A 14,091-nucleotide genomic window follows, 5' to 3' on the forward strand; every position below is an offset into this window, starting at 1 on the left:
TGCTAGAAAGTTTATATTTATGAGTATGCATACATAATGTGTTTGGTGTGTGTGCATATATAATGTGTTTGGCATGCACATACTCTAGAAAGTTTACACTTCACATGAGTGTGCATGTGTTTATTATTATTTGTATGTATGTACTACAATGTTTAAATTTTATATGAAGGTGCATGCATTATGAACATGTGTGTTTGTGGGCAAGAAAATTTGAGTTTTATATCTGTGTGTATAATGGGTTTATTGTGTGTGCGTGTTTGTGTAGAGATGGAAAACAACTTACTAAAAATATGCATTTTGGTTTCATAGTATATCTTACTTTTAGTTTCATTTATATCACTCACACACAGAGACTCACTCACTCTATCCTAACTCTGTATATAAGAGAATGAGAAGTTCAATAAAACTTGAAATTCAAATAGATGTGTAAGAGTGTAAGTGAAACAGTGAAAAGCAATGAAGGATGTGTGTGTGTGTGTGTGTAAATACATATATATATCTACACACACACACACAGAGAAAGAGAAGTGAGAGAGTGAGGGGACCCCAAAAGTTAAGAGAATTCAAGTACATCTTAGTACAAGAATACAGCTGTGTGGTCAGGAAGTTTACTTCAAAATGAAGTGATTTTGGATTCAATAGCTGGATCCTTTCACTGTAACCTAGAGCTGGAAATTGAACAGAGAGGGTGGGAGAGAGAGAGAGAGAGATCCAATGATATTGAGATGTTTTATTCCAAATTGAATGTTGTTTACAATGTAGTTAAACTTGTGATATTATGTTGACAGCCTCTTCACAAGAAGAAATCAGCATTTGGATATCATCTGTATACCTGGAGAAAAAGTTTCAAGGAATGCAGACTACTTAGCACCCTGAGCTGGTCCGTGTATGTGATGGCCAGCAGATCTGACAAGCTTAACCTCCATTAATAGTCCTAAAGTCTATTCATAGATGGGGCCACCATACTGAAGGTATGCATTGCTTATAATGAGTTAGTAGTTGGTAGATATCTAAGGGTATAAGACAACAGTGGTAGAGGTTGATGGAGAGCAGGTACAGAAGTGTAGAAGCAAACCAAGTCTAGGCTAAAGGGTTTTTTTCATTCCAAGTGTTTTAGGGCTGGGGTCTTAGAGTCTGTTATTACTTTGTTGGAGCTGTTGACATGTCCAGGAGAGGTGTGGAGTTAGGGCTTGAAGAATTTCAAATGGGATTGTGATATCTCATAAAATGCTCCATCAATTGTAGAGTCTCTGTCCAATATTAGGTTTGAAGGCCAACATGGTGTACCAGATGAACTATAATATATGTGGAAGTTGCCACACCAGAAGCATGAATATTTCCACAAACGTATGTATTGCTAATGTAATTCTCAGGCAGAGTCAGCACATGGTGTGTCACACAAGGCTGTACTTTTTGAATTACTGCTACAATCCAAGTTGCTTCTAAAAAGTTTGTCTACCCAGTTTCCATCACAAAGGCTATAAAAAGTGACATTGGTCAATCCAAGACTATAAAAAGGACATAAAAATCCGAGGACATAAAAAGTGAGACCAAACCTGAGACCTTGTAAAGCAAAATTCTTAACCATTTGGCCATGCTATGCCTACAACATAATACCCATGCATACACACACACATACATAGATAGATATAGACACACACACATACATAGATATAGACACACATGCATACATACATACATACATACATACATATGTGTACATACATATAGACATATGCGCAGACATGCATACACTCAAATATCATATACATAATATACATATTATATATAGAGAGCTGAAAGGCGAAAAAATTCCACCAACCTAGCTGTTGAAGTAAAGACATCATTGCACGTGTAAAACGTCTCCATCAACCAATACGTAATCAGTATACATGCCAGCATCTAACCCATGCCAGTTTATAAAACAGACGTCAAATTATCATCATGATGATGATAGTGGTGGTGGTGGTAGTGGAATGATACAGAATGATTTTTGTAAAGACACTGGCAGATTATCTTTAAGAACAGATGTAGGCAAGTTCCCAAAATAACCATATTAGGATCTGTTCATACTGTTAAGAACATTCATTCTTACATAGTATTGGCTAATCTTGATTTATCTTTTTTTGGTTTTGTATTGTCTTTTGTTTCTTATGGATGTTTTCCAAGATGTTCCTAATTGTTTTTTTTGTTTTTTTTATATATATACAAAAGGAAAAGTATTGATGTATATTTCTGAAACCATAAATAATAAACAAGTCACAGTTATCACCACATATTTATGAAGGAGTATAAAGAAGAAAAAAATCTAATTAAAATTCAGTGAGGAAACGGCCACGTTAGCTCAATGACTAAAAATAATATTCATTATTAAAACAATGATAAAAATAATAGTTTGGGAAGCTAATTCAGGACATGTTCCTGTCTTATTAAGGACTCATCAATGAAGTGTAGACTTAATTGTACTTACTAAAGTGAATGTACAATTATGCATGTGAGTAGGAATAGGAAAATACACACTTATTTCCTATGCCCATTTATGTGCATTGTTGTATATCTATACAATAATTACATTATCATTGCTTCAGTTTATGTAATGCCAAAGAGGTCTGACAAGACTGAAACATGCCAGAAGATATTTTTTTGTCCCTCATGAAATGGCTACAGAAATATTAAGCATTGAGATAATGGGGTTTTTTTTTTTTTTTTCTCACTGAATAAAACGCTTAAATCATTTTTTTATCCTCCATATATTAAATATGTAAATGATAAGTTAACTTTTGACATTTTTTTGCTTTGTTTTTTTTTCTGTATGTAGATAATGTCCCTGACATTAATTTCAGCAATTCATTTTATTAATAATAAAAATGATGAATATAATAATAATAATAATAATAGAATCCATCCATCGTCTTTGTTCACATTCCTGGGAGGGTTGTAAGGGAAGAATCATCAGGTATCTTCTCCATAGGAGATTTGTAACAACTCTACCCCTACAAGAAGCAACTGTGATTATGCTTTCTGGCTGGATTCCAGGCATGACCAACTGAGACTATGGATATTATCCACCCATCTTGCTCTTATTGTAACCCTAGGTCTCCTGTCAATTGGCTTGGATGCAAGAATCTATCTTTTCTATGACATTCTAATCACATATCTGTTGTTGTAATAATCCTTTCTACTTTTGGCACAAGGTCTGAAATTGGAGGGGAGAAGGCTAGTTGATTACATCGACCTCAGTATTTCACTGGTCCTTAATTTGTTGACCCTGAAAGGATGAAAGGCGAAGTCGACCTTGGCGAATTTGAACTCAGATCATAGCAACAGACAAAATACTGCTAAGCATTTCACCCAACATGCTAACGATTCTTATTTCATTATTTCATTATTGCCCACAAGGGGCTAAACATAGAGGGGACAAACAAGGACAGACAAACGGATTAAGTCGATTATATCGATCCCCAGTGCGTAACTGGTACTTAATTTATCGACCCCGAAAGAATGAAAGGCAAAGTCGACCTCGGCGGAATTTGAACTCAGAACGTAATGGCAGGCGAAATACCGCTAAACATTTCGCCCAGCATGCTAACGTTTCTGCCAGCTCGCTGCCTTAACAATAATAATATAATCCTTTCTGCTATAAGCACAAGGCTTGAAATTTTGGGGAGGGGTTAAGTTGATGATATTGATCTCAGTACTCAATTGGTACTTATAATGATAATAACAATAATAGCTTTGGTTGACAAGTGGGAATTTGAAGCATGAGACAGAAAAGCTAATTATAGTTTGCTCAGGAACAAACCATTAAAACAAATCTGATAAAGGCAAAGATTGATAAAACTCAATCAGACAGCAATTAGATACACTTATCTCCTTATTGCAGGAAAGGAGATGAAAGTATCAATCACGTATAAGTGCAGATATGGATGTGGAGGCAAAAGAATGCATTGGGATGTTAACCAAGTGTGTGACAGTGTGTGGTTTCAAAACAAGAGAAAAGTAGTATGAACACAGAATAGAGGTTGTGATAGAAAATGAGAATTACAAAATCTTGTGGAATATCCCCATGAAGACTGACCATAGTATTGAGGCAAGAATACCAGATATTATCATAGAGGACAAAATAAACAGTGTAAGATCAGACATTTTGCAATTCTCTATGACAACAGTGTCTATGCCAAACTAATTGAAAAAATTGAGAAATATCAGTATCTAACCAGAGAGCTGAGGAGGTTGTGGATGTCCAAGAAAATTATTATTCCTGTACTAATTGGAGCACTTGGCACAGCATTCAAAACACTACCCAAAAGTCTGAAAGAGACTGGAATTGGAACTCACATAGTCGACCTACAGCAAAATACCATTCTATATTCTGCAAGAATCCTAAGAAAGATTCTTGAGATTTGAGGAGATTTGTCATCAAACCTCAAAAAAAAAAAATACTTGCTAACTAAATTGGCATGCACCAGCAAAATAATAATAATTGTAAAAGAGTTATGTAAGAAATACTGCATGGTTTGTCATTATGTGTAAATGTGTCAGAGCAGAGAGAGAAAGAATCCCAAAGAACAGCTGAAAACTGAAATAATTAAGTAAAAAAGAGAAGAGAATGACGCCTACCTCAATAATTTGATCATTCACTTCGGTTCTTCCATCAAGGTGGGCAGCACTGCCTTCAGCTATACTTTGAACATATATTCCTGACAGTTCATCTGAGAATATAAGAAAATATGACAGATTTATTTCTCTTTAACAAACAGAGATTGATGGTTTGAAATAAATATATTTGTGTACAGTGGGAGGAAGGTGTTAAAACAAAACAAAAAACAAAGAGATTGTAGAGAGAGAAAGAAGTTAAGCAAGAAAGAGGAAGAGTGAAGTGAGAAGAAAATAGACACACAGGAAGAGACATAAGGTAGATAGAGAGTGGAACAGATTGAGATAGAAGGGAAATCAAAGAAAGATACAGAAATTGAGAGAGGGGAGAAGGAGAGAGAGGGGAGAAAGAGAGAGAGAGGGGAGAAAGAGAGAGAGGGAAGAAAGAAAGAGAGGTGAGAAAGGCAGGAACAGTCAGAGAGCAATTCTTCAATGACAGATAAACAAATTGATGAAAAAAAAAAATGTTATCTGATTCAAACCTTTGTGAATCTGGCCATACTAGAGCACCACTACCAATGCTTGTCATTTACATCTTATATAAGTGTTCTTTTGCTTTTAGTCTGTGCTGGTAAGTTTCTCTCTCTCTCTCTGTATATGTATATATATTTTGTGTGTGTCTGTGTGCATGCGCACGTATGCATGTAATATATACACACACATACACTCATGTATCTCTGAGTGTGTATATACATGTGTGTGTGTGTGTGTATATATATATATATATATATATATATATATATAATGTTAAATATTTGTAGGGTGAAAAGGTATGTTCATTTTTATGGTGCTTGAGCTAATTTATTTTATTTTCAACTCTTTCCTCTCAACCAAACCTCAACACAAGTTTCAATCATTCTCCCCACCACACCCCCCTTCACTCTACTTCATGCCACTGTTCATTGTTTACTGTATTGTGGTTCTTCTTTCCAATATACTTTATATAAACATCACTGACAGTTTCATTTGATATTTATGTTATGTTTCTTTTAACCAAAAACACCACCTGAGACCTCATCTGTAGTAAATCTTCTTCCAAAGGGTGAAAAGTATTATATAAAAAAACAAATTTTTTTCATAAAATCTAAAGAAAAACAATGCTCTCATCACCATCACCAAATTTTGTACATGAATTTTTGTTTTTTCTAACTGCAATACCTATTTTTATCTTGTTTTCTTAATGTGGTATTTCCTTTTTCTTCAATTCTCAACATCCACTAACTTTACCAAACTATCTTATCCATCAAGATTCATGTTATTTTTTTTAAGAATTACCTTTGAATCTGTGTCACTGACAATGTATCCGTTAACTAAAAATCAGCAAAATTAATATATAAATAATCAAATTACTCATGAAGTGCCACTGTAATTATTATAGATGGGGTTGCCAAAATATCTGAAGAGAAATGGTCATTCATGAAGATTTGTTTCAAAACACAAGGGTAAGAAAAAGGCTTCTCTCTCAAACATTCATGGCCAGTCAAGAGATAAAATAGTAACAGCTTGGGGGTTTGTGGAAACATGAAGCAAGGAATAAAGGGTTTAGCTGGGACAATGGGTACACAGGAATAGCTATGTGGTTAAGACATTCACTTTTTTGCAGTTGAATCCCACTGCTCAGCACCAAGGGCCAGTGCCTTCTACCATAATAAAAGTGGGTCAACCAAAAACCTTGTATGGAAGTCTGACAAACTACCATTTCTAATAATGGCGTACACTATATTTAATACATCACTCAAGTATTACTGTCTTTTTCTTTCACCTTGTGAGGCGGGAGGGAGAGCAGCGACTATGATCCATTTTAGTGCAATCATTCTATCAATTCTAGTGGTAGACAATCTCAAACAGGAGGCCCTTTCCACATGTTTGCAAAAGAGTGGGGACTGAGCTAAAGGTACCCTAAAACTAGGATAGTGGTATAAGACAAAGCAACAAATTAAGCCTACCACTCAACAAGGACACAGTAGAGTTTGAACTCAGAAGACAAAGAGCCAGAACAAATACTGCAAAGCATCCCTCAAAATCCCAAACAATTCTGGCAGGCCATTGTCTTAGACTGATACTCTGTCAACCCCCAGTTGGATGAAAATCAAAGCAGACCTTGGTAGACACTGAATTCTAAAAGATAGAAGCTAGAATAAATACTACAAGTCATTTTGTATTGTTACATGTACTTGGACCAAGTTTTTAGTCCAAGGTGAACTTCATCACAACAGTCTTGATAACCTAGGAAAAGCTCACATATGCTGTGCATTACCTTCCAGCTGTGTTAACACTGGAAAACTTCACAGCTAAAAGCACTGATTTCTATCTTTAGTACAAAGACACATGTATGAGAGGAGAGAAATAAGAGATGATGAAATCAACCCAGTATCTGCCTGCTATTTCTTTAGCATCAACTTGGTGTGTTCAGCTCCCAGCCTAGGCTTTGCTGCTGTTCAGGTAGAGAAAAGCAAACTGTCAAGGTATTGGTCACTCTCTGACAGGTTTATGGTTGAGCCTGTGGAGACTCACAGGGCTTGAACTTATCCTTGCTCACCACCACTATCAGGGCAGAGATGGCTATCTGCAAGTGTGATCCTCATGAGTCAGAATAGCTGTTCCAGTGCATCTCCTTCACCATCCTCCAGGGCAATGCCTTTTCCATTTTGTTTGTTGGGACCACGAGGCAGTCTGAATTACAGAAAATTGCACGTTCCACTCCTTAATGTAAAATTACTCTATATAAATTGCTCTGATAAATTCTAATGATCAAATTATTCTAAAACAGTTTGTCAACTCCAGAAGGAATATAAACGAAGTCAATCTTGGCATGATTTAAAAGAAATCCAACTAAATACTGCAAGATATTATTTTTTCCTTTTCCCCCAACAGTCGACTGATTCTACCAACCAATCTATCATTCTGCCAATTCTGAATCACAGACTGGATTATAAAAAGTGATAACTAGGCTAATTATATATTAATGGGTGATTTTGGAGTCATTTTTGTGTTTTGATTCATTATTCTATTATATATGCATGGCATATTTTATAAGTTATGAGAAATTCTGGCATCGGTAGGTAGTGAAGAGATGCTATCTTTTATCTTGTACTTGCTTTGGTCATTAGACTGTAGTCAAACTGGAGCACCACCTTCAAGTGTTTAGTTGAACAAATCAATACCAGCACTTACAGGTATTTATTCTATTTTTACCAGACCACTAAGTCATGGGGATATAAACAAACCTACACCATTTGTGAAGTGGAAGTGGGGAGGCAAACACAAAAAATCATACACACACATACAAAGAGTATCTTTCAGTTTTCATTTACCAAATTCATTCACAAGACTTTGATTGGTCCAAGGCTATAGTGGTAAACTGGAAGAATTGTTACAATATAGGACAAAATGCCTTGAGATATTTAATCTGGTTTGCTGCAACTCTGTGTTCAAATCTCATTGAGGTCAATTTGGTGTTCCTCATTTCAGGGTTAATAAAATAAAATAGTCTGCAATAATGAATTGGTGGAGTTGTTAGTGTGTTAGACTAGATGCCTTATGATATTTGTTCTGGCTCTTTGCCTTCTAGGTTTTTCAGAGATAGGCTTAATCCAAAGCCTGGTTAAACCTCACTGCCCAGCAAGGCCAGATTAAGACCTATACTGGCCCTAAGCACTTGGTACCTCCATATATATCTTGGTAGCCCCATATATATATATATATATATATATATATATATATATATATATATATATATATAACACAAAATATATACAATGATAAACCATAAAATAAATTTTTGTCTCAAAATGAAACAAGACTAACAGTAAAATGGAAAATAATGTTTATTTTTGTATACTCCATATTTGAAAAATTTTCTCTAATTTTTTATAATTGTAAAGTTTGTAATCAGATTCTCACTATGACACCATGAACACTTCAAAATCATGTTCCTGATCATATAAACCATTTTTGAATATTATCTTAGCAAGTTTAAAGTGATTTCTTTCGTGCTGTAAACCAATTACCATTTCTATGGTGCCCCTCTTCCCTTGATGCCCTAAGCACATGCTTATTTTGCTTAAAGATTAATCTAGCACTACTGCCCAGTCTGTTGCAAGCATTTAGGTTGGCTCCCCAGTTTGAGGACAACCTCTTCTTTTTTTTCTGTCTTTAGACATGGAAGCTGTAAATCAATAAAGGCTCAAGGGTGTTGCCCTTATCTCATTGATGAAACAGTGAAAGAAAAAAGTATAGAACCAAATGTTTCCAAAGTATATTTTTGGAAATGGAAGGATTCCACCAGAAAGACTGATCCTGAGAGCGGTACACACCATAAAGACAATGTTATGTTATACAATGACTAATTCTACAAGGTATGGGTCACAACTGCAGTGTATAGGCAGAACTGTTAAATTGTGGGATAAAATGTTATGGGGTAATGAGTCACAATCCTTCATATTCTAAGTTCAAATCCCATTGAGGTTAACAACGTCTTTTATCCTTTCAAATTCTATAAAATAAAGCCAAAACTTGGGTCAAAACTTATATAATCACCCCTAAATTATGTGGTCCTGTACCAATAATAAAAATCCAGTTCTATATTTAAGAGAAGAGGAATTATGTACATTATTTACATTCGACACATATGTGTCCTCATCTTGTTTGTTGTTAACACAACGTTTCAGCTGATATACCCTTCAGCCTTCTTCAGGTGTCTTGGGGAAATTTCAAACTTGGGTTCTCATTCCTAAGGTATTTTTCGATGTTATTATTATTATTATTATTCAGGTCACTGCTTGGAATTGAACTCGGAATCTTGGGGTTAGTAGCCTGTGCTCTTAACCACTACGCCATATGCTTGTGGGCAATTATGGAGTGAATTTTAGGGCTTATAAATCTAATATTTTTCTATCCTTCCCTAATACCGGTTCCCATATGCTGCTCATAACTTCACTTGGTCTGCTTAGGAGGTTGTTGTGTCCTAGCATATGTGCTGCTTCTTTTAGTTTTCGTATTTTCCAGTGGTGTTCTCTGTCTATTATTTTAACTTTATCCCACAGGGGGAGGTGGTCTCCATTTTTCCATACATGATCAGCTATAGCCAATTTATCAATATCTCCTTGTGTCACAGCTTTGCAATGTTCCTCTACCCTTATTTAGTGGGGGCGGTATGTTTCGCCTTTGTATAACCTACCACAGCTGCATGGGATGGAGTACATGCAGTCTTTGGTCATATTCTCTTTTATTGGTGGTTTTACTCGAGGGAGATATTTGTGAAGTGTTGTATTACTCTTGAATACTGTCCTGGTGTCATATGGGCCACGTATCTTTTGTATCTTTTTGGAGAGGCCTTTCACATAGGGTAGACAGACTGTGGACAGTTCATTGACCTCATCCTCTCTCTTCTTCATAATTGGAGTGGATAGTATACTAACCCCAAGATTCCGAGTTTGATTCAAAACAGTGACCTGAATAATGATAATAATAATAATAATAATAATAATAATAATGATAATAATAACAACAACATCAAAAAATATCTTAGGAATGAGAACCCAGATTCGAAATTTCCTCAAGACACCTGATGAAGGCTGGAGGGTATATGAACCGAAACATTGTGTAAACAACAAACAAGATGAGGACAATGTGGTATGACGTCAGTGACTGGGGAACTGACCGGAAGGGCGAGTTGACCAGAAGAGGAAGAAGGGCAGAGGAGCTTCGATCGGGATTCGTGCCCTTTTCGAACTGGGTTGTGGTCAGGAGAGGACGTGCTAAGCGATGGTCTAGGTTTGGGAGAAGCAGCTGCTATTCCTAGTGTTCTTCGGGTTGGGGCAAGCTTCAAGGATTGGATACCGCAAGACATACTCGCAGTCGACGAAAGGAAAACTGAGGTAAGGCGATTACATCTACCCGCATGCATACACCACAGACAAATATCCATCGAATGTAAATAATGTAATAAAAATCCACTATTAAATAATTCTAGGGATACAGTATCTGGGGAACAGTTCAGCATCTCCAACAAAAAGGCAAGGGACAAAAGCCTATGACATGTAATGTCTTCATTTTCAGTCCCAATTTAATATTTCTATTTCTTTTTTTAAATAGAAATTCAGTTTCCAGTTGTATGGGTTAATTCATTTTGATGATTTGAAGGTAGTGGAGACAATCTAAAAACTTTACTATTGGTACTAATTGGCCTGAGCCAAAGAAGGAAATCTGTAAGTGGTCAGCTGACCTGTTAAAAGTAGCAATAAAATTTTCCAGAAATTTGTACATAATCATTTGTTGGAAGACCACATTGGAGAATGTTGGTGGTCCTAGATGCAGTATATCTGAAAATAAGACAGGATGGTCATAATTAGAATGATTTGGGTTCAGAGTTGTTTCCACCATAACTGACTTGGGTGGTGGTGGGGGATGTTGATAAAACAACAGTTACAACAACAATAACAACCACTTGAAACACGATATCTATCCACCACTCCATTCCACCAGCTTGTTTGAGAGTTGCTTTTGTGCAAAAAAAAGAAATTGATGCAAAACAAAAAAATTAATAGATAAAACAGTTAAAATAATTTATATAAAAGAACCAATTTCTCGGTGGAATCTTTCTTGTCTGAAGGTTATAAGAGTTTAGAGCAACAAAACTACTAACTCTACCATCTACCATTTGGCTGTTGTGTTTATGTCTGAACACTACTTACACTTCGCCATAGCTTTGAGATGAATAATAAAAAGAAACAAACAAGAAATAATGACTGAGTATCAAACAGCTTTGGTAGGGTATTGAAATTACAGGAGACTGTTTACTATCAAATAAATTATCTGATAGAAGAAGACAACGACATTAGATTACACTGCACACTCAAAATGTTTCCCACTAGCTCTCCATCCACTTCTGGTTTTTCCAGACTTAAAAGAAATATATTTTGAAGGCAAAGCAGGTTATTAAATTTTACAGTCTCTCTGTCTGTCTATCAGTCTCTCTCTCCCTCTCTCTCTCTGTTCATTTCACTCACACACAGACACACACAACAGCAACAAGAACAAATGAGGAAGCTATTAGATATTTTGGTAGGTGCTTAAAAGTTATACATCTAAGTCCTTCAAACGATTTTATGCAAAGAAATTTCAAGGCATTTCACATATATGACGGTGAAACAGAAGATTAAGCGATTAAAGAAAAACAACAACAACAACAACAAAAAGACCTCCAAAAACAACCAAAATGCAATTAAACGAAAACTAATATCGACATAAAAGCTAAATCATTTGATGCTGTGAAAACCTAGGAATAGATTGGTAATGTAGTAATGTAGAACAAATCTCAATAAACTGTTCAGATGTCTAACTTTACTATCGCAGAGCAATTGCAGATGTGATAGACAAACGGTTAACCTATATTGCTTCTAAGTTAAGCAGTTGTGAATTGACATTAAGCCACTGGCTCTGCACTCTATTATATTTATTACATAACACTAGTGAAACCGCTGAGAGAAAAGCAGCTGGCTCCAGTCCAACATGTGTTGAGCTGTTATGGTTAATAAGTCTACTTCACAAGCAAATGGTTTTGATTCCACAGTTCAGCTGCATGTCACCTTGAGTAAGTAGTAGTGTCTCCTAAAATGTACGTGGGTTCAGAAATGTTTGGAGAGAAATTTAATAAATGGAAACTGTGTGGAAGCCCATTGTGTGTCTCTATCGTTGCTGTTACCACCACCATCATCATGATGATTCTATGTTGAGTTTCTATGTTGACCTGAGTTGGACAAGTCATCATGGTCCAAGTCAGTTCTTATTCAGATTAATTCCAGCCGCAATCCTAGATGAATTGGAAAATCACACCTTGCTAGTACATTTCCCTTTTGGATTGCCTTCTACAGCTGGATGCCCTTTTTATCATAAACCATTTTACAAAGACAACTGGATGCATTTTACCATGGCACCAGTATCTGGGAGGGTGCAATGCCTCACCATCACTATTGGAGGTGCCAGACCCAGGAAGATATGGAACAAAGTGATGAGAAAGAGTTTTGGGCCTCACAGAGATGACAAGGTTTGCTATGCTTGAGAAGACACATCAAACTAAATAAAATCATGGCTGTCCATGCACACAAGCATATTCTCTAACACATAAAATCACCCAGTCACTATATAGAGTGTTTGGCATTAGAAAGAGGATCCAGCTGTAGAAACTATACCAAAACAGATAAATGGATCCCAGGTAGCTCTCCAGCTGACCAACTCCTGTCAAACCAGAATGGATGATGATGATGAAGATAGATACATATATGTATATATATATATATAGATATATGAGAGAGAGAGAGAGAGAGAGAGAGAGATCTTTATGTGTCAATGTACACACACACACACACACACACACACACACATGTATATGTAATAATTTCACAAGTGTATGTAAATGCATATGTTGAACATGAGCTAGTCACTCAGAGTCAATCAGGTAGTACAGAAAGATATTATACACCATATGAATAGGGTAGCATCAGCATCATCATCAACTACTGCAAGGGTAAAAGGCGATGCATTTGAAAAAGGCAATTACAGAGACATCAAATTGATGGACCAGGTTATGGGAGAAAGAGAAAGAGTTGTAGCTAAATTGATTAAGAAGAGAATTAACCTAGAGGAGATTCAGTTGAGCATTATGCCAGGAAGCAGTACCACTAATGCCATCTTTGTAGTAAGATAACAGCAGGAGAAATACTTAAGCTAGAAATAAGCTCCTATAAGTAACTACTTCAACCACTTGCATTGAGGTTAGGATTTATCCTGACAGTATACAGTTAATACATGTGATGTTAACTGTTATCCTGCTAAAAGCCATTATCATTGCTTTCTGTAAGATTGAGTTAAGCCATGATCATGGTTTTATATTAACTTAATTTTCAATCATACATAACTTTCCATTGTTTAGAACTACTTGCTTCATTTTTTTCCTCTCCACAAATAGTAGATTTTTTTATAAGTACTTTGCTAAGGTAAAGCCACTTCCCTTCTGTTTTGTTTTTGTTACACTGTAAAATTGCTTTCAAATTTTGGCACAAGGCCAACATGATTGGGGGTCGGAGTAAATCAATTACATCAACCCCAGTTACATCAACTGGGACTTATTTCTCCAACTCCAGAAAGATGAAAGCAAAGTCAAACTTGATAGAATTTGAACTCAGAACATAAAGATGAATGAAATACCACGAAGCATTTTGCCTGGCATGCTAATAATTCTATCAGCTTGCTGCCATAGTTACAGTGTAAAATTGACACATTTTAGTGGAGTATAATTTCATTACAGTATACTATAAGAGAATACTATTACTTGATCTCAGATCATGATCAGGCAACTATTGAAAGTAATTTTAAAGTGAGAGAGTGTGTGTGTGTGTGCTTGTAGAGAGAGAGAGAGAGAGAGAGAGAGAGAGA

General features: G+C 35.9%; 1 protein-coding gene across 2 annotated transcripts in view; it reads right to left on the minus strand.

The window, feature by feature from the left end:
* The window catches only part of LOC106879042 (multiple PDZ domain protein), a 586,571-nt gene that overhangs the window by 151,723 nt on the left and 420,757 nt on the right, over nucleotides 1-14,091 (minus strand). For both annotated transcript variants that reach the window (XM_052975892.1, XM_052975893.1), the window contains one exon: nucleotides 4,621-4,712. In XM_052975892.1, coding sequence (XP_052831852.1) covers nucleotides 4,621-4,712 — 92 coding nt within the window. The remainder of the gene's footprint in view (nucleotides 1-4,620; nucleotides 4,713-14,091) is intronic.

The sequence above is a fragment of the Octopus bimaculoides genome, chromosome 23 (genome assembly GCF_001194135.2).
Source record: "Octopus bimaculoides isolate UCB-OBI-ISO-001 chromosome 23, ASM119413v2, whole genome shotgun sequence".
NCBI lineage: Eukaryota > Metazoa > Mollusca > Cephalopoda > Octopoda > Octopodidae > Octopus > Octopus bimaculoides.